This window comes from Acanthochromis polyacanthus, chromosome 8 (assembly GCF_021347895.1).
Source record: "Acanthochromis polyacanthus isolate Apoly-LR-REF ecotype Palm Island chromosome 8, KAUST_Apoly_ChrSc, whole genome shotgun sequence".
In the NCBI taxonomy this organism is placed as follows: domain Eukaryota; kingdom Metazoa; phylum Chordata; class Actinopteri; family Pomacentridae; genus Acanthochromis; species Acanthochromis polyacanthus.
The window spans coordinates 27,484,670-27,506,016 of NC_067120.1; the positions used below are offsets into that span (position 1 = coordinate 27,484,670).

General features: G+C 42.4%; 1 protein-coding gene across 3 annotated transcripts in view; it reads right to left on the reverse strand.

The window, feature by feature from the left end:
* pot1 (protection of telomeres 1 homolog) overlaps window positions 1-20,140 on the reverse strand; it is a 132,653-nt gene extending 112,513 nt beyond the window's left edge. Inside the window, exon 1 of one of the 3 annotated variants that reach the window (XM_051951558.1) lies at window positions 19,513-20,140. In XM_051951558.1, coding sequence (XP_051807518.1) covers window positions 19,513-19,543 — 31 coding nt within the window. In that variant the 5' untranslated portion in view covers window positions 19,544-20,140. Of the gene's footprint in view, window positions 1-16,824; window positions 16,908-17,315; window positions 17,406-19,512 lie in introns of those variants that run through there. The other 2 variants (XM_051951559.1, XM_051951560.1) reach the window with 2 other exon arrangements.
* Window positions 20,141-21,347: the final 1,207 nt, after the last annotated feature.

A 21,347-nucleotide genomic window follows, 5' to 3' on the forward strand; every position in this document is an offset into this window, starting at 1 on the left:
GAGTCCACCGATGTGTCGGATATGGCGCAACTTATGATATGAACTCGTTTTTTTTTTTAATGGCGACGCATTCGTGAAGGAAATGCTCGCTCTTTTGCCACTGACTGGTCAAACAAGAGGAGAGGACATTTGTTTGGCACTCATGGACTTTTTCCGGGGACCAGGGAGAGAGATTGATTTGGGAAAACTGGTGTCAATTACCACAGATGGTGCACCGTCAATGGTCAGAAAAGAAAGAGGGCTTTTTGCATTTATGAGAAGACACATTTCCCGACTTTTTTTGCTTACCAATGTATTCTTCACCAAGAACAGCTCTGCTGCAAACTCAAAGGTGGTGAACTGAAAACAACGATGGCTCAAGTGGTGAAAGCTGTTAACTACATTAGAGGCCATGCTCTTAAGCACAGACAATTCCGCACCTTGGTCGAAGAATACGAGACACAATATCAAGACCTGACGCTGCACGCTGAAGTGCGATGGCTGAGCAGAGGCATTGTACTGGAGAAGTTTGTGGATTTACTGCCGGTGATTCGAGCCTTCATTGTGCAGAGAAAGCATGCCGATCTGTATTATGTCAGTGATGAGAGGTTTGCTCTGGAAGCAGCTTTTCTGGCGGACATCACCAAGCACTTGAACTCCCTAAATTTGAAGCTCCAGGGAAACAACAAATTTCTGCCTGCCTTGATGAATGATGTATCTGTATTCATGGAGAAGCTCTCTCTTTATCAAGACCAGCTTGGTGACAATGACTTCACACACGTCCCAAATCTACGTTCACAGGTCAGTCAGTTGCGCAGCATCTCATTTGAACCTGCTATCTGTGTTCAGTATTTGGGTGAACTTGCCAGTGAGTTTTCCAGTCGTTTTAATGACCTACGGTAGGGCTGGGCGATATGGGAAAAAGTTTATCACGATATTTTTTTTTCATATCAGTCGATATCGATATATATCACGATATAAAACAAATCACTATTTTTGTCACTCTTAAATGTTCCCCGTTACTCTAAAATGAGATTTAAAGATATCAGAAGGTTAACTTTTATTTAAATATTTATTTTCCATCAAAGTTGAACATGACATGTAATGTAACATTAGAAAACTGTTTCAAACAGGTACACAAACAACTCCAAATAAATCATAAAAATCTTAATTTGAAAACTAAAATCTTAAAGCTTTCAAGTCTTATAGGAGAACAGAAACAAAACGGACATTCTTTTGTCAATGTCAGATAACAATAAATAAAATGGGTATTAAAATGTAAATAAATTCTCAAGACCTCACCTTCATATATTATTTTAAATGGAGTTTTTTAGAACAAAAAAATATAATAAAAAACAATTGTTTATATGCTCAGTGCAATTTCAAGCAGCTTTCAAAGAAAACATAAAATAGGCATTGACTCAACTGTTACAAGCCTATGCTCAGAAAAAAAGGCACAAGAAACCCTAATTAGTGCAGTACTGTCAATCTTTCAGTCAGACAGACATAAGTCTAGAGGTTGCGGGCAAGGAAGACAAGTCTATCTACTCTTTCTGGTTTTAAAGCTGCCCTGTGGCAGGTCACAATATTACCCCCTGTGCTAAATACCCTCTCAGAAGGGGTGCTGGTCGCTGGGATGCACAAGTAGCGCTTTGCCAGGAAGCTCACTCTTGTGAAGTTTTTTTCGTGGATTTTCCACCATTGCAGTGGGTCCATTTCACTGTCTGATTCTGGTACCAGCAAGTACTTTTCAAGTTCCCTTTCCACTGTCTCTCTGTCAGTAAGTCCTGTGCTAGTGGGACATGGTTTTTTAAAGAAACTACCCAATGATTTCCTCTGTTTCTTCTGGGTGGGTAGCACTGCAGCAGCTCCTTCCTCTTCTTCTCCTGGTCCCTCTGTTCTAGCTGAAGTAGACAGGTCCTGGTTTCCCTCCAACATCTCAGACACTGCTCTCATTTTGATGGCATCAATCTTTTCTGGCTTGATGTATTGTACCTTAAAGCTGCTGTCCGGAGTTTGAATCGCAGCGTCTCCCAGAACACTGTTGGTCCCACCCTCCCTCCCTCTGATTTCGCCCCTTTATTTGTGCACGCGCGCAGTACATGAGAGAAGTGCCCGGAGTGCTGCAGCATCTCGCCTGTTTTGCTGTTTTCCCCTCTTCTACATTTAGTACATTTAGTAAATAATAAAGGAATTACGTTAGAATGCTGTATTGAGTCTAACTTGTCCTAATACCAAAATAACATGAATCTGCTAGGACGAACTAGTAAAGTTTCAATATGTGATTACACTCGTGTATCCCTCTCGATGACGTTGTTTATCAAACTTAGTGCATTTACGCGTGTATATGTGTTACATTGTTTATTTATTTCTCTCTAGAGTTCAGAATTGCATGACTGCTCTGACGAAGAGTATGTCCCAGACGCCCCAACATCTTCCTCCAGAGGTCGGGCATCTAAACGAAGCCGTCAGGCGGGCTATGGAGGGCCGTGGTCGGGGAGCGAGGCGAGCACCCCGACCACGGCATCTAAACGAAGCCGTCAGCCGGGCTATGGAGGGCCGTGGTAGGGGAGCGACGCGAGCACCCCGAGCCAAAAAACGTCTTGCAGTCTCTTGGCCTGACAAGCCGTGGGATTGGTAACTTTTCTGGAAGTTGCTGAGCCCTGATGCTCTCTCCTCCACAAGCAAAACAAATGTGCGCGCGGTTGCGTAGTGCGTAGCTCGCCCACCTCTGCATGGGCTTGCTTGCTGTGCGCGTAACCGTTGATTGACAGCATGACAAAGCTGAAGCTCGAACTTGATTGGTCGGCAGCAACCGGCGCTTTTTGGAATAACATGGGGGTCTATGAGAGGAAGGCGGAGCTCAGGAATAAATTTTCATATCGCGTTATTCTAACTTTATATTATAGTATCGAACTAGACTAACACATTTAAGCTTTGTTAAAAAAATGATAGATAGATTGAAAACAAACGGAAACTCCGGACAGCAGCTTTAATACGGGGATCCACCAAGGTTGCCATATCAAGCAGGTCATCTGTTTTCTGGTCAGCATACTTTTCATCCAGGTATGCCATGACTACCATCTTCATGTCCTTTGTGAGCTGTGACTCATCATCAGATTTTTTCAGAATCTGTGTTTTGAAGAGGTGCAGCATCGGCTTGAGGTATGACACACTCACATAACATTCACCAGAGAGTGAATCAGTGAAATCCAGTAGTGGATTAAGGGCCACATGCATACTCTCCAGCACTTCTAGGTCTTGCCAGGAGGGAACCAAGTGCCTGGTCTTCTTATCTGCACCCAGTACTTCAGAGATTGCTTTGTGTTGCTCCAACACCCTCTCAACCATTTTCTGACGTGAGCCCCACCTGGTGGGTGACTCTGTCACCAGCTTGTGTTGGGGTAGGTGAAACTCTTCCTGAGCAGCAGCCAAGGCTCTCTTCTTCTTCCAAGAGAAAGTGAAGGAAGCCACCACTTTCACACCCACAGCTCGCTCCCTCATGTCTTTTCCTGCTTTCTCTGTGGAAATAAGATAAACAGCAACAGCATAAATTAAACTGTTGTTAAAAGGTTAGTTTACAGTTTTTATTGTTGCTATTTTTTCTCTCCTTTTCCGATTGATATTTTATAGATCCTTGTTTTTTGTACTTCTTGTTTACTGAATTGAAATTTCCAAAAAATATTCAATTACTAAAAAATATTACTTCAGGAAGCAGGCAAATATTTTCCCTCTTGGCAGACACATAATGTGAAAACATGCAACAGTACAATAAGTTAAATGCTAATTTAACATGCCAAAATTGAATCCCCGAGCCCAGATTAAGTTTGCATAATGCAATATTGTACTTAAACCTTAAAAACACTTTTTTAATATACAGTAAACCTGCATAGCTGTACTTTAAACTTCATTAAGGGGTTAGAAGGGGGCGGGGGTAAATTCTGTCCACACCAGGGATACAAATTATTTCAGCAGAGGCAGGAATACAGCAGAGGGGGGCTTACCAACAGCTGAGTGAAGTCGATGTCCAAAGCATTGCAGTCGAGTCCAGTTGTTGAAGGATGTGGCCTTGACTATATTGGTCCCACTGTCAGTTGTGATGCAGACTTGTTTTTCTTCACTCAAGCCCCAGGATGCAAGTGCTTCTGACAGTCCTGCAACAATGATTTCACCTGTATGGTCTTCGGGGAAGTATGCAGTTTGAAAACATTTGCTTTTCAAAATCCAATCTTGGTCAATGAAGTGGGCAGTCAGGCTCAGGTATGGTTCTGATGTGCGACTTGACCACATATCCGACGTGGTAGCAAAGTATGAAACACTTTGCAGTTCCTTCTCAACTGCCTCTCTACACTCCACATACAGCTGTGGAAGTGCGGTCTGGGAGAAATGTTTACGCCCAGGGAGTTGGTAAAGAGGGTCCATTACTTTAACCATCGACTTGAATCCCTTATTTTCAACTGTGCTCATTGGTAACATGTCCTTTGCAATACAATAAGCAACTGCATTTGTGAGGTCTCTGTGTCTCTTCGATTTTTTTATCGTAAGGCATTGCGCTGGAGAAAGCGGACTGGATGGTCTGCTGTTGTGGCTGCACAGGCGTTGTGGGCAGCGGCATAGCCCTTGCTCCGCTCGGGGCTTGTAAACTTATGCATTGTGCGTGCTCTGCAGCGTGACACTGCTTCAGGTGGTAAAAAAGATTTGTCGTATTCCCTGTCTTTGTGGGAACATGCACTCTACATAATTTGCAATGCACACTACTCTGCTTTTTGTCCGACCTCAAAAAACCAAAATACGTCCATACCACCGACGTTTTTGTGCCTTTCTTGTCAACAATGTCGCTGTTCTCCGTTGAGCCTTGGGCTGTTTCTTCCGCAGTTTCATCGGGGGGAACACTCATTTTCTTTCTTTCGGCGTTTTCTCACGGCCAGTGCTGTCGGCTGCATGTGTTGCTACTGGTTGCTACTAGCTGCTAGCCTGCTATTCTGTGTTGTGTGCTACTTGGCGCTATTCCAGCACGTGATTGATTCAGCGCCACGTGGACTCGGAGCAACTCCCATTGTCATTGGCTATTCGTTTATTGTCTATCAAAACACAGACAAATGCCGTCTATCGAAAAGTCTATCGCTCATGTTTTATATCTATATCAAGGGAAAGTTATTTTTCGATATATATCGTTATCATTTTATCGCCCAGTCCTAAGTCACATGAAAGTCAAAGGTCCTCGCCCACTCATATAGCTGTCCAACAGGAAGTCGCCAGGGTTAAACATTGTGTGATCTATCCCACAGCAAATAGTCAGCACTTCAAAAGCATGAGGGACTTCTAGCTCTGGCAGGCAGGTGGGGACAGGACGAAAAAGCTTATAAATATTGGTCTGCAGCTTCACACAGGAGAAGCAATGGAGAGGAGACTCCAAAAGCTAAATGAGCAGTGAAGTGAGACAAAGTATGATTAGTAACATTAGGTAGGTCTTCACCCAGTTATTTTTTTCTACAGGGTTTCTTTAGAAATGGGTTGGCAAATGTGTTCAGTATTTGCTGTATCTTTTTATTTATTCCTGACATCATAATCAATGTAGTTACTAGATGATGGTTGAAATTATCTTCTCACACATTAACTACAGGGTTGTAGTACTATGGAACTGAGTGGCACATCTACATATTCTTAAGTTAATCACTAAGTAATACCATATATAAGGTGCTTCACTGCCATTGCAAAGTACTTTGTGACAAACACATAAATAACAAGAAAAGCACTGTGAAGACTGGTCAGTCCTTGTATGATTTCCAACGGATAAGTCCCGGTAAGTCCGAAGTGACTGATTTGTAGTAGGATTGCAACCATGTGATCATCAGCAGGCAGCTGACACAGTGTTCACTTGTCATGGTTACAGTGACGCTGTGCCACTGTCTCACAATGATACAGAAATCTTCAACAAATCCATGGATCCAGATTATAAGCTGCATCACTGCCAAAATCTAACGAGGTGGTACTTGTGTCATTTCTGACATTCCTTTAAAATTTCATTCAAATCCATTATTCAATTTTTGAGCAATGCTGTGCACAGAAAGACAGACAGGCTAACAGCAATTTGTCACATAACTCTGCCGCATTCCTTGTCAGAGTAACAATTCGGAAGGTGACCTTGTAGGTGATCTGGGTGTGACCATGATATGAGCTTCCCTGTCGCAACTACTTTGCACGAGAAGCACTCCCACAAATGTACACTGAAGTCAGGCAGAGCCTTGCTGACCAGCTCGCTAACGTGACCCATTTTGCGTTGACCAGTGACGTGGTCAAGCAGGACGTGTGAGCCGTACATGAGCGTGACAGTTCACTTCATTCAAGACTGGGAGCTGAAAACAGCGTATCTCCAAACAAGTTATTTTCCCCAGGATCACACCGGTGAGCATATAGCTGAGGCCCTGCAGGACGCAATTGCAAGCTGGAAACTCCGAGAAAAGCATCTGGTTGCTATAACAACCGACAACGGGAACAACATCATTAAAGCGATTGAGCTGAATGAGTGGCTGAGGATGTAGTGCTTCAGTCACAGACTACACTTGGCTATTGGTGAGTGCAGTGTTGTAAGGAGTAGGCTATTCAGATATTTTACCTTAAACAAAAACATATTAAAATGTTAGTTTTTCCTTATTTTCCTTTGTATGTCTGTCTGCAACTTTGTTTTTATGCTGCTGTTTTGGCCAGGACTCTGCTGAAAATTTGATTGCTAAATAGAGGTTAAATAAATTAATAAGGCACAAAACTTAAAGTGCTAAAAGTAAAATCACTTACAATACAGAATGGTAGTTTTCATAAACATATTTATTAGATTATTGGATAAGAATTAGTGATGCACTGATGTGTTTACCACTTTAATGTTAGAGCAGGTAAAGGTGAGGTATTTATGACTTTAAAATGCTAGTTAGCCTGTTGATATCATCAAGTAACATATATTTAGCTATTATGATAGACTATAGTTTTTTTGTCTGGATTGAAAGAGCAAACTGCAAAATAACTAGAAACTAATGTTAATACATAAGCCTAAACATTGTGGAGTTTTTAGTGGAGTAAAAATGTAAAGCAGCATTAAAAAAATACCGTAAATATTAAGAACAACAACAAGACTAGGACTAGTGTTGATTAAAAAAATAAACTATGAAACAAGAAAATAATTATATATTATGATGTAGAGTATTTCTAAAGTTTGATTTTGGAAAACGCTTAGTGTGTTAAAGTGAAACCAGAGTCAAACTTCTCACATAAGCCCATTTGATTAACTGCTTTTTATGATTCTGACAGGACATGGCATAAGTGACAAACGCATCACCTGGGCCATTTCTCTGTGCAAGAGAATTGTTAGCTGTTTTTCATACAGCTGGAGGAAAAGGAGACATCTTGCTGAAGTCCAGATTCAGCTGGGTCTGCTTGGCGGTGGCAGAGACGGCCCAAATTTTCGGATCCGTTCGTGTGGTTCGTGTGGTTCGTGTGGTTCGTGTGGTTCGTGCGGCGGCGGAGACAGCCCGAATAGTCAGATCTGTTCGTCTGGTCTCCCGGGTCCACATTTTGCCCTCGTTTAGTCATTAGTAAACTGAAGAATTCCCAAACACTGGTCTTCAGCATCTTGTCTTGTGTTTATGCAATGAAGTGAAGCGTGACTTCAGAGTCGGCAGCCACCCGGCCATTTGGGTGGTGTTTACAAACACGAATGGAGGAGCCGAAATGAGCCGAAGAACACGGCGGGATGAGCCGAAAAGGGCCGAAGGCGCAGGGAAGAGATGAGTTCCGAATATTTTCATCTGGGGGGAGGAAGGGGTGATCGACATATGTGTATACGTTATAGACATATGTGTATATGTTTATGTGATCACACGACGAGATGAGCCAATGTGGGCCGAAGGCAGAGGGAAGACAGTAACGCTGCATATTCTTTCTGGGAGGGGGGGGGGGAATATTCGGATACCAAAATTAATATCTGGATAGTGCCGTAGCGAACGAATATTCGGATATTCAGGATATCCAGGTCCAGCCCTACTCCTGTTGTTATTACAGTATTTATGTTTACATTTTATTATTTGAACAACTGAGCATTTTTTCATGAACCAGGTGAAGAAACCTGTTTATTATTTATTAATTTCATTTTGCCACTGTTCACTGAAATAGCCGGTTTGAATAAAACTACTTGTGACATGTCATATATGGCTTTGACTTTGACTGAACATTTACTTTCATTTTGCAGAAAAAATATCGGGATATATATCGTATATCGATATTCAGCCTAAATATATCGGGATATGACTTTTGGTCCATATTGCCCAGCCCTACTTCCTACTGCTAAATTCAGACAAAACTGAAGTCATTGTATTTGGCCCCAAACATCTTAGAAACTCGCTTTCAAAGCAAATAGTTATTCTGGATGGCATCACATTGGCCTCCAGTACTACTGTGAGGAATCTTGGAGTTATTTTTGACCAGGACATGTCCTTTACACACGTGGACAAAATTGTTGGTACCCCTCAGTTAAAGAAGGAAAAACCCACAATTCTCACTGAAATCACTTGAAACTCACAAAAGTAACAATAAATAATTAAAGCTGCAAGCAGCGATGGACGGGTCCTCGCATCCACGCTGGTCGGTGAATCCACGCACGTCCACCAGGTGGCGCTGTGACTGAGAGTGTATGTCGGCCTCTGAATCGCATCTGGACCAGAGTCCAATCATACATGTAAAATTTCAGCCAGACTGTAGCATGTTCAGAGCAGTTATAGAGCATTTCCTGTCTATCCACCAGGTGGCGCTGTAACTCAGAGTGTATTTCACACAGTGGATGTGATGAGGGTTGGACTCTGATCACTCATGAAAAGTTTCAGGCTGATTTGATCATGTAGAGGCCAGTTATACAGCATTTACTGTCCCTCCAACAGGTGGCGCTGCGACTGAGAGTGTCTGTTGGCCTGTAGATGTGATCAGGATTGGATTGTGATCACACATGGAAAGTATGAGGCAGATTGGAGCATGCAGAGGAGAGTTATACAGCAGTTGATGTTTCATGGCGAAGCATCAAAACGCTGATGGTCGCCATGGCCACGCCATTTGGCTTCTGGTTAAACTTTTGATAACTTTTCCAAACCAAGTCCTGCTGTGTGGACTGACAAAATTTCAGGTCTCCTGGAATTATCCCCTAGGAGGTATTAACTCTCAAAAAAGAGAAAAATCATCAAAAATCTCACAATTAATCCAAGATGGCCGACTTCCTGTTGGGTTTAGGACATGGCTCCAAGAGGCTTTTTTGTGCGTCCTGATGTGCTCCATAAGCCTCCCAAATTTCATGGATGTAGGTGAAATGTGCTGGGGGGGCTGTTTGTTAAAAATACTGTAGGGGGCGCTATAGCATGTGCAGTGCCGAGATGCATACGGTGTCGTTCCTTGGGTCGATGGTGATGTGTGTGGTAATTTTAGTGAGCATTGGAGTATTTCTAACCTGTCAAATAGCACTTTGTTTTGCATGGCGATATTTGGTTGCTACGGCAACAGCGTTGCATGAAATGTCACACCCTTGACAATGTGGGATTGTCAAGAGGTGAAGACTCGACTGACCAATTTCCAGCATGATATCACCAAGTTTGGGGCCATTGTACCTGAAAATATAAGGCCTTAAACTTACTATTACCAACAGGTGGCGCCATGACTTTTTCAGAATTTATGAGTGTGGATGTGTTCAGACTGGACCTGGTGTCCATCATGTGAAGTTTGGGGCAGATAGGATCTTGTTCAGCTGAGATATGAATCGTTAAATTTTCATGGCGAAACATCGAAATTGGTTTGGCCGCCACAGACACGCCCTTTGATGACAAGTCACCATTTTCACTGGGATGCATCATCAATGTGTTTAGGCTGTTGTCACTGCATTTGAAGTGAATATGATCAACCGGGTAACAATAGGGCATGAAAGTGTAAAAGATGTCTATTTCCTGAAACCACAAGGTGGCGCTATGACTGTCAATGAATATCCCTATGTGGATGACATCAGGACAGGACTGTCATCATACATGTAAAGTTTCAGGCAGATTGGAGCATGTTGAGAAGAATTAGACACCACTTCCTGTTTCATGGCGAAGGATCAGTTGTTTGAGGCTCCGCCATGGCCACACCTTTTGGCTTCTGGTTGAGTTTTTGATAACTTTTCATCAGAAAGGTCTGGTGCATGTACTGGCCAAATTTCAGTTCTCTCAGACTTATCCACTAGGAGCTATAAATTTTGACAAATGTACAGCAAATTCAAGATGGCCGACTTCCTGTTGGGTTTAGGGTGTGGCTGTGATTGACTTTTTGGTGTGTCCTGATGTGGTGCATATGCCCACCAAATATTGTAGCTGTAAATAAAACATTGTGGAAGTTGGCCTAATGACCACTTTTTCAATTTTGCAGGTGGCGCTATAGAGCCATTTTTCCACACATATGCGCAACTCCCATAAAATATCAAATTTGTCGCCAGTCCTGATGTGCACGCCAAATTTCACGCGTTTTGGTTCATGATAAGGCCCCCAAAAAGGCAATTCATTTGCCGGGAGAAATTAATTTTGACAAATTTACAGCAAATTGAAGATGGCCGACTTCCTGTTGGGTTTAGGGCGTGGCTGTCATTGACTTTTTGGTGTGTCCTGATGTGGTGCATATGCCCACCAAATATTGTAGCTGTAAATGAAACATTGTGGAAGTTAGCCTAATGACCACTTTTCAATTTTGCAGGTGGCGCTATAGAGCCATTTTGCCACACACATGCGCAACTCCCATAAAATATCAAATTTTTCACCAGTCCGGATGTGCACGCCAAATTTCACGCGTTTTGGTTCATGATAAGGCCCCCAAAAAGGCAACTCATTTACCGGGAGAAATTAATTTTGACAAATTTACAGCAAATTCAAGATGGCCGACTTCCTGTTGGGTTTAGGGCGTGGCTGTCATTGACTTTTTGGTGTGTCCTGATGTGGTGCATATGCCCACCAAATATTGTAGCTGTAAATGAAACATTGTGGAAGTTAGCCTAATGACCACTTTTCAATTTTGCAGGTGGCGCTATAGAGCCATTTTGCCACACACATGCGCAACTCCCATAAAATATCAAATTTTTCGCAAGTCCTGATGTGCATGCCAAATTTCACGCGTTTTGGAGTATGATAAGGCCGCCAAAAAGCCAATTTACTTTACGGGAGAAAAAAAAAAAAAAAAATAATAATAATAATAATAAACCCTAGGGTTTCAATAGGGTCCTTGGCACCGCTGGTGCCTTGGACAGTCGGTGCCCTGGCACCGCAGCGGTGCTCGGACCCTAATAAACCCTAGGGTTTCAATACGGTCCTTGGCACCGCTGGTGCCTTGGACAGTCGGTGCCCTGGCACCGCCTGTCCTTCGCACCGTCGGTGCTCGGACCCTAATAATAAACCCTAGGGTTTCAATAGGGTCCTTGGCACCGCTGGTGCCTTGGACAGTCGGTGCCCTGGCACCGCCTGTCCTTCGCACCCTCGGTGCTCAGACCCTAATAATAATAAACTCTAGGGTTTCAATAGGGTCCTTGGCACCGCTGGTGCCTTGGACAGTCGGTGCCCTAGCACCGCCTGTCCTTCGCACCCTCGGTGCTCGGACCCTAATAATAATAAACCCTAGGGTTTCAATAGGGTCCTTGGCACCGCTGGTGCCTTGGACAGTCGGTGCCCTTGCACCGCCTGTCCTTCGCACCCTCGGTGCTCGGACCCTAAAAATTTATTGAAAATTAAATCATCAAAAACAGCCATTACTTTTGAATTGTTGATTAACATAATTATTTAAAAAAACAAACTAATGAAACAGGCCTGGACAAAAATGATGGTACCTCTATAAAAGATTGAAAACTATTTGACCAGAGTGACATGATTAACTCAGGTGTGTCATTTAATTGACATCACAGGTGTTTCCAAACTCATAATCAGTCAGTCTGCCTATTTAAAGGGAGACAAGTAGTCACCCTGCTGTTTGGTGAAAAGGTGTGTACCACACTGAACATGGACAACAGAAAGCGAAGGAGAGAATTGTCCCAGGACATCCGAAAAAAAATGATAGACAAACAGCTTAAAGGTAAAGGCTATAAGACCATCTCTAAACAGCTTGAAGTTCCTGTGACAACAGTGGCTCATATTATTCAGAAGTTCAAGACCCACGGGACAGTAGCCAACCTCCCTGGACGTGGCCGCAAGAGGAAAATTGATGACAAATTGAAGAGACGGATCGTTCGAATTGTATCCAAAGAGCCCAGAGCAACCTCCAAAGAAATTAAAGGTGAACTCCAAGGCCAAGGTACATCAGTGTCAGATCGCACCATTCGTCGTTGTTTGAGCCAAAGTGGACTTCATGGGAGACGACCAAGGAGGACACCACTGCTGAAAAAAACTCATAAAAAAGCGAGACTGGAATTTGCAAAAATGCATGTTGACAAGCCACAAAGCTTCTGGGAGAATGTCCTTTGGACAGATGAGACCAAACTGGAGCTTTTTGGTAAGGCACATCAACTCTATGTTCATAGACTCAAAAACCAAGCATACGAAGAAAAGAACACTGTCCCTACGGTGAAACATGGAGGAGGCTCAGTAATGTTTTGGGGCTGCTTTGCTGCATCGGGCACAGGGTGTCTTGAAAGTGTGCAAGGTACGATGAAATCTGAAGACTATCAAGGCATTCTGGAGAGAAATGTGCTGCCTAGTGTCAGAAAGCTTGGTCTCAGTCGCAGGTCATGGGTCTTCCAACAGGACAACGATCCAAAACACACAGCCAAAAACACCCAAGAATGGCTGAGAGAAAAGCGTTGGACTATTCTAAAGTGGCCTTCTATGAGCCCAGATCTGAATCCCATTGAACATATGTGGAAGGAGCTGAAACATGCCATTTGGAGAAGACACCCATCAAACCTGAGACAACTGGAGCTGTTTGCTCATGAGGAGTGGGCCAAAATACCTGTTGACAGCTGCAGAACGCTCATTGACAAATACAGAAATCGTTTAATTGCAGTGATTGCCTCAAAAGGTTGTGCAACAAAATATTAAGTTATGGGTACCATCATTTTTGTCCAGCCCTATTTCATTAGTTTGTTTTTTTAAATAATTATGTTAATCAACAATTCAAAAGTGATGGCTGATTTTGATTATTTAATTTTCAATAAATTTTTATTTATTGTTACTTTTGTGAGTTTCAAATGATTTCAGTGAGAATTGTGGGTTTTTCCTTCTTTAAAGCTGCTGTCCGGAGTTTGAATCGCAGCGTCTCCCAAAACACTGTTGGTCCCTCCCTCTGATTTCGCCCCTTTATTTGTGCACGCGCGCAGTACATGAGAGAAGTGCCCGGAGTGCTGCAGCATCTCGCCTGTTTTGCTGTTTTCCCCTCTTCTACATTTAGTAAATAATAAAGGGCTATGGAGGCCGTGGTCGGGGAGCGAGGCAAGCACCCCGAGCCAAAAAACGTCCTGCAGTCTCTTGGCCTGACAAGCTGTGGGATTGGTAACTTTTCTGGAAGTTGCTGATCCCTGATGCTCTCTCCTCCACAAGCAAAACAAATGTGCGCGCGGTTGCGTAGTGCGTAGCTCGCCCACCTCTGCATGGGCTTGCTTGCTGTGCGCGTAACCGTTGATTGACAGCATGACAAAGCTGAAGCTCGAACTTGATTGGTCGGCAGCGACCGGCGCTTTTTGGAATAGCATGGGGGTCTATGAGAGGAAGGCGGAGCTCAGGAATAAATTTTCATATCGCGTTATACTAACTTTATATTATAGTATCGAACTAGACTAACACATTTAAGCTTTGTTAAACAATGATAGATAAATTGAAAACAAACGGAAACTCCGGACAGCAGCTTTAACTGAGGGGTACCAACAATTTTGTCCACGTGCGTAACTCACACATAAAGCAAGTCTGTAGGACTTCCTTTTTTCACCTGTGTAATATTGTAAAAATCAGGAACATCCTGTCTCAAGAGTGATGCAGAAAAACTAGTTCATGCTTTTGTTACTTCCAGGCTTGACTATTGCAATTCCTTATTATCGGGTTGTCCAGATAGCTCTCTCAAACATCTACAGTTGATCCAAAACGCTGCTGTGAGAGTACTGACAGGAGTTAGCAAAAGAGATCATATTTCCCCTATACTTACTTCTCTTCACTGGCTTCCTGTTAAATCCAGAATAGAATTTAAAATCCTTCTTCTGACATATAAAGCTCTTAATAACCAATCTCCATCATATCTTAAAGATTTGGTAGTACCATATTATCCTAGTAGAACTCTTCGCTCTCAAACTGCAGGCTTACTTGTTGTTCCTAGAATTTCGAAAAGTAGAATGGGAGGCAGAGCCTTCAGTTATCAGGCGCCTCTCCTGTGGAACCTGCTCCCAGTTTGGGTTCGGGAGGCAGATACCCTCTCTATTTTTAAGACCAGGCTTAAAATGTTCCTTTTTGACAAATCTTATAGTTGGGGTGGACTGGGTGACCCAGAGGGGTTCGGCCTGTGTCTTCATTTCCACAGCTGACTCCCTCTTGGACGTCCCTTCCTTTCTGCCCCTAGTCATGCTGCTATAGGCCTATAGGCTGCTGGGGGACTTCTCTTGATGCACTGAGCCCTTCTCTATCTACCTTTACATTTAATATGTATACCGTTATTGCATTACATTCACTCTATTTGCCCCTGTGCTATTTCTCCGAGTGTCCCTGGTCCCAGAGCTGGATGCTTCAGATCTGTGGTTGATGTTCCACCAACTGGTCTAGTCTTCACCATGTCCACTGTGGGATGCTGCTGCTGACCTTCCTCCAGCCCTCCGCTTCCAGCTCCCCTTTTCCACCAGTCAACTCTGCATCACCCTCACTATACCTGTTATGCTAATCTACATACTGTTTGAATTTTACTGCTAGCTATATATGTAGTATATTTAATGTCAGAGCCGTACATCATAAGAGTAAACTATGAGTCCGTTTTCAATGTTAGCTTATACTTTGTTTGTGTCACATATCTTGTCATACATGTATCCAAATGTGTGTTGTACTTTCTTTGTTTTCCCACCCCTCCCTCTCCTTCCATCCCTCCCCCTTGCTCTCCTCTGTCCCTCTCAACCCGCCCGGCCAGCAGGCAGATGGGTCCCCCCTATATAGAGCTGGGTTCTGCTCGAGGTTTTTTTCCCTGTTAAAAGGGTGTTTTCCTTGCCACTGTCGCCTTTGGGCTTGCTCTGGGGGTCAGGCATATGGGTTCTGTAAAGCGTCTTGAGACAATTTGACTGTAATTGACGCTATATAAATAAAATTGAATTGAATTGAATTAATGTTCTTCACCATCCTCTTAATGTTTCTCTGTTCTCTCACTTTATTTACCACTAAGGTCCATATTTTTAAGCATCATGCATTATTGCTTCTTCGGACACTGTTTCCAGTTAATCTGTGGCTACCTCCTAATTTCGCTGCTAGTCATTAGCATAGAATTAGCCACTGTGAAATAAGAGACCTCTGCAGCCAACAGTGATGGCTTTCTATACTCCAGATGTTTGGAGTTAACTGACTGACTGTTTACTTTTACATTTGAAGAATTTACTTAAGTTAATATATCTAAGTCCTGCATTGCATGACACAGGGCCAAGGATCTAACTGATGCATCAAATTACAGCTAACACTGAAACCCAAAAATGACATCAACACTGTACAACCTACTATAAATCTACAAATTGTAATCATTGCACCATGTGACAAATTCACTCTAAAGCATCTGGTGTTCATTCAGTACATGGAAGCCTGTACTAGAAGCTGATATGATAAATCAACTGTCACATCGATCATCACTGTAACCAATTAGTTCGTCAGACTAGTGATACCAAAATCTACCAGTGAGTAGTGGTTTTCACAGGAAGGCAGGTCAGGTTCAGGCACAAGGTGGCCCAAACCTTTACAGGAATGGCCCCATAATCTGCCTGTCCAGGCTGTCTGTTTCCACCACTGTGTAGGATCCAGAGTTTTGCAGACAATCTTAACTCATAGTGAAGCAAGACTCTTACTGACAGGGCTCCAGTTCAATATGCATGTAGAGAATATAACAATGGAGTTATGTTGTTTTGGCCCATGTGGTGAATTTTATGTTGAAGATGGCAAGATGGAGAGGAAAAAAATGCTACAAAACAAGGACATCAAGAAGAAAGAAAAATAGGGTATGAGTGTAACCAATCAGCGTTTATCTTTTCCAAGATAACGAATCAGTGGTAAGACATGCACATTCACTATTTAGAGGCACCGTGGAGAGAAAGTGCTATTAACCCAAAACCAGCCTTTAAAAAGCTTCGACGGGAGTGGTTCAAACGTTCAGGATGCCCTAAAGCAGCCAGTGAGTGAGGATTCTGTGGTCCATTTGTCACTCTCCACGTTTGGTTGTCTAGCCTTGTGAGATGATATACAACACACGTCTCGATTCCAGTTTCCTTCTCTACAGGAACCGATACAGATATTGTGCCTGAGGTCAGATGGCTAACTTAAAGTTTGGCTAGCACACACGAAGCTCACTCTTAGCTAGTTAGCAAGCTACAGCTAACACAACCACGGAGGTTAGCCTCGCTAGCCTCTAGTTTAACCACGAACCTCGTTTTAGCACTTGGCCATTTACAATTCCACGCTCCTCACTTACTCTACTAGCTTATCTAAACAATGTGCAAACATGGTAAACTGGTAACGAACGAGACACATGCGCAGGGTATGATCGGCCGAACTCAGTTTTAAATCCTTCAGTTTAAAGTCGATTGATTCTCAGTAAACATACACAAAACACAGAAGATACGATACATATGATAATAAATTTACGTACTCTGTTGGTAATTTCGGCAGACATCAAATACATATTGCAGCACGTACTTTAATCATTTTCTAACATTCCTCTTTGACTGCAAGCAGTAGAGGATAGCGTAATTTAGGGAACGAAGAGCACTGTGACCACCTACAAACCAATAATTAAAGACAATTTAATTTAGAAAACAATTACACTGTTAATTGGAATACCAACCGAAATATTAAGTGGGACCTACAGTTTATTGAAACGTCCACAAGTTTACTCTACACAGTGTGCAGATTTGACAGTACGTAATGCAAACCAAAACATTACGATTTTTATACCGGGTCTGGCCCCGTCCGCTCCTTCTCAAAGACAACAAAGTTGTGAGAGGTGACAAACTACCACTGCTCTACCTACTAATGAACAGGATGTTGCATTAGAGATATTTTAAAGACCAACGTCAATGTTTCTTAATCATTAGAAAGAAACATTTCACTTCTCCCTGAAAATAAAAGAGGAAAACTTACGGCTACTGGAGTTGTTTTCCCTCGCTTCGTTTCGAACTGACGGTCTGCTATTGTGACGCGCATGCGTACAGGGAGTCAAAAGGACTACTATCGGTTGACCTAATAAAACTTTATTAAAAATAATAATAAAAATATGGAAAAGAAGAATAAAAGAGCCAAAAAATAAAGTATAGGCTTAGAAATTGAAAGTAAATAAAGAATAGTCACAATCAATCTCCAAAATACTTACACTGAAAAAACAAAAAAGTATTTTTTGTTATTTATAATTCTGTCTAATTAATAAAACAACACATTTTTACTAAGTATACGGTTCTTTTAAAAAAAATACTTTATTTAATTATTTTCAAATATACAGAACAAACCCGAACAGATACCCCTTTCTTCCCACCCCTCTCCCACAAAGCAGGTTCGGAAAAGAAAAAAAACAGACAAACAAAAAGATAGAAGAGAAAAACAACAATAATAACAAAAAAAACGTCAGTACTCAGACACATTTTTGTGGACATCTATAACTGTAATCACATCTGAAAATAATATGGAAATAAACAGACAAAGACAATCAAAATAACTGAGGTGTCATGAGGGTCCTCCACATTGTGTAATGTGATCAAGAAACAGTTGCCATATTTGTTGGAATCTATCTGGTTTCCCAGCAATCTCAAATCAAATCTTCTCTAAATGCAATGTACTCAAAAACTCTATGAGCCAAGCCTCAAAACTAGGAGACATCTCCTTGTTCCACACTTTGAGAATAATCTTCTTAACTATGACCATTCCATACTGAATTGACAGAACCTTCCAGCGATTAAAAGCCTCAAGTTGTTTGGACCAGCCCAGAATGCCTGTCTCTGGGTCTGGAGGGAGGTCATGTCGATGAACTTCTGAATAAAAATGGAAAACCTCACACCAAAATGTATGGAGTTTTATGCAATACCAGAACATGTGAGCAAGTGTTCCCTCTGAGTACTTGCATTTTACACATAGTGGTGATGAGGAGAATGCAGTTTAACACGCGAGTAATGGAGTCTATGTATCACCTTATACTGAATTAGCTGATGTCTTGAATTAATTGAACGTGTGTATGCTGCGAAGACATTCACGCCATGCATCTTCAGAAATAGCGGTGCCTATTTCACTTTCCCAGCACTCTCTCAGGTGCTGTGTATCTGGAGCCGTTTTGGCTTCAAACAGACTTACAAACATCGACACCAGCCTTTTGGACTCAGGTTCCTTTGTTAATAAAGAGTAGACTTCATCCGGGGGTTCATATCTTTCAAAGGTTGAAATACTAATTCGGGCAAAGTTTCTGATTTGCAAATATCTGAAGAAGTGAGATGTATGCAATTCAAATTTCTCTTTGAGTTGATTGAACGAGGAAAAAGCATTATCAATGTACAAGTCTTTTAGTGTGACCAAGCCTCTTTCTCTCCAAACAGAAAAAACAGAATCTGACTGAGAAGGGAGAAATGCATGGTTATAACAAATAGGGGCAAAAATAGAAGTGTTTGTTAAATTAAATGCTTTCTTAATTTGATACCACACTCTTAGCGAGTTTTCTACGACAAATCCAATCCCTTTAAAGGCTCTGGGGCTTCTCTTTGTTGTATTGAGTAGCGCTGGGAGGGATGTACCAATGATGTCTTGTTCTATGGCCAGCCATGATGGTGTAATGTCATTTGAATCAGTGGGGTAAGCTTTTTGCCAATATGTGAACACTCGTGCATTTGCTGCCCAGTAATAATGTTGAAATACAGGGAGCCCCAGTCGCCCAGATTCTTTTGACTTGGAAAGATGTTTCTTCTTTATACGATGTGTTTTTTTATCCCCAGATAAAAGGCAAAATAACTGAGTCCAGTGTTTTAAAAAACACTTTAGATAGGAAAATGGGTATGTTCTGGAACATATATAGAAATCTGGGCAAAGTCACCATTTTAATTGCATTAATTCGGCCTACCATTGAGAGGGGAAGTGTCCGCCAGAGTTCAATGTCGCTTCTAAGTTTATCAATCACAGTTTTGTAGTTCAGCATGTGATCCGGCACAAGGGGATGTGGCATTTAATTTGTGTTTTTCTTTATACCTTTGTTTGTTTTGCATGTATTTATGGTTTATTGGGTTTTTTGTGCATGTATTGATTTATTGGGTTGCTGTGTGTTTTTTGAGTTTATTTGCATGTTAAATTAGTAGTTGCCACCTACCTGTTGTTGCCAGGACTACCCCAAACCGCATGATGATTTTCCCCAATCACTGAGTCCCAGGCAATTACTCTCAGCTGTGTGTGATTGAAGCCAGGGAGAATAAAGCAGCTGAACGGGAGCAGCAGAGGGACGCTGAGAAGACCAAGCCGACACCAAGGGAAGAGCAGCGGAGAGGCGCCAACAATGCCGAGATCAAGGGAAGAGCAGCAGAGGGACGCCGAGAGCAGCAGAGAGAGCAAGACGCCGGGAGCAGCAAAGAGATGCCAAGCCACATTGCCACCAGGCTAAAGGGGCTGAAAGAAAGGCACACGCACTGGAGACCGCGAGCTCGCAAGTGTTACCACGTGATTCACACGCAGCAGCAGGGAGAATTCTCTGCCTGTCGTGTAAGTACCGAGAGAGAGTAATAGCACTTGGCGGACACGAGCTAAGCTAACACTGTTGTCGTATGAGAACGCATACTGCCGCTTGTTGTTGTGTGCCTACGTAAGGGTTCCCAGCGTGCCAGAGGAGTGGCTAGCTGGGTGGAAGTCTGAGACGAGTGAAGCGGCGTCGTGAGCTGACACACGGAGGGGCAGCGGTTTCCTTCACCTCCGGTGCGACCTGGTGCGTGTGACCAGAGGAGCCACCAGGGAGTTTGGACCCCATGAAAAGAAATTTCACTGGGCCCCTGTAGCGCCGGACATAAGGCCGGCGAAAATATTTTGTGCTGTTTACATAAAACTGTGCATTTTAATGATATTTTTGACTATTATTTCCCATATTTGTGAAAAGGACAATGTGACAGTTACTTGGTAGGGGAAGCATTGAACACTGAATACAATGTTTCATTTATTTACTGCAAGATTGATTCTCATTCTTCAGCATAAAATTTCCCCAAATTAAATTACATACCTGAATAATACAAAACTTGAACATAAAATAACCTCTTCCATTAAATAAATTGCAATTATAATCTGTGAAGAAACAGATAAGATAAAATACAAAAAGCCAACTGCCTTTTATGATTTCTCGTCACCATCTATAGAATCATACAACAAGCACAATAATAAAATCAGCTGGAGATGTTAAACAAAGTCGGTCTATTCATAAAGAAAAAAACATAACAGGCCAGCTACAACCTTGCTCAGCTGAGCTTCCTCTTGCACACATATTTACAACTGGCCCTTGCTCAACCTTTCTAACCAAGAGCCCAATGCTGAGCCTTCTCAGTAGCAAAATCATTGATCAGGTCTTTGAAATCTAGCTTTCTAGCCAACTGACTTTCGATGGACAGCATGGCAAGACTGCAAAGCCTTTCCTGTGACATTTTGGACCTAAAGTAGTTTTTTTTTTTTTTTTTTAATTTTTAGCTTGCTGAAACCTCTCTCACCACCTGCAACACTAACTGGCAGTGTGCAAAATATACGCAAAGCAATACACACTTCTCCAAAGATGCTTTGAGCTGCAGCTTACAAATAACATTCAGGAGTTCAAGAGGGGACAAGTTAGGGAGGAAATTAGAAGCGTATACACTGTTGAGGTGTCTTACTTCATTTTCAAAATCCAGTGTAAGATCACCAGAATACTTTGTGATCAGTTGTTGGCACAGAGAAGAGATTTTGTCCTCACTGCCAGCCCTTAGCCTCTCTCTCCTGCCTTATCTTTTTTTCTTTTTGTTTCTGACTACCTGACTTCTGAGGCATACTGTCGTCACCCTACTCGGTCTGACTGAAGCACCGCGGCGCGCAGCAGTTCAGTGGATTCTGTAGGACTGAACCATTTTAGTAAAAAGGGAGGGGGGGGGGCCCTTGAGAAATGTTTCCAAAACAAATAAACTTAGTGTTACCAGCGCA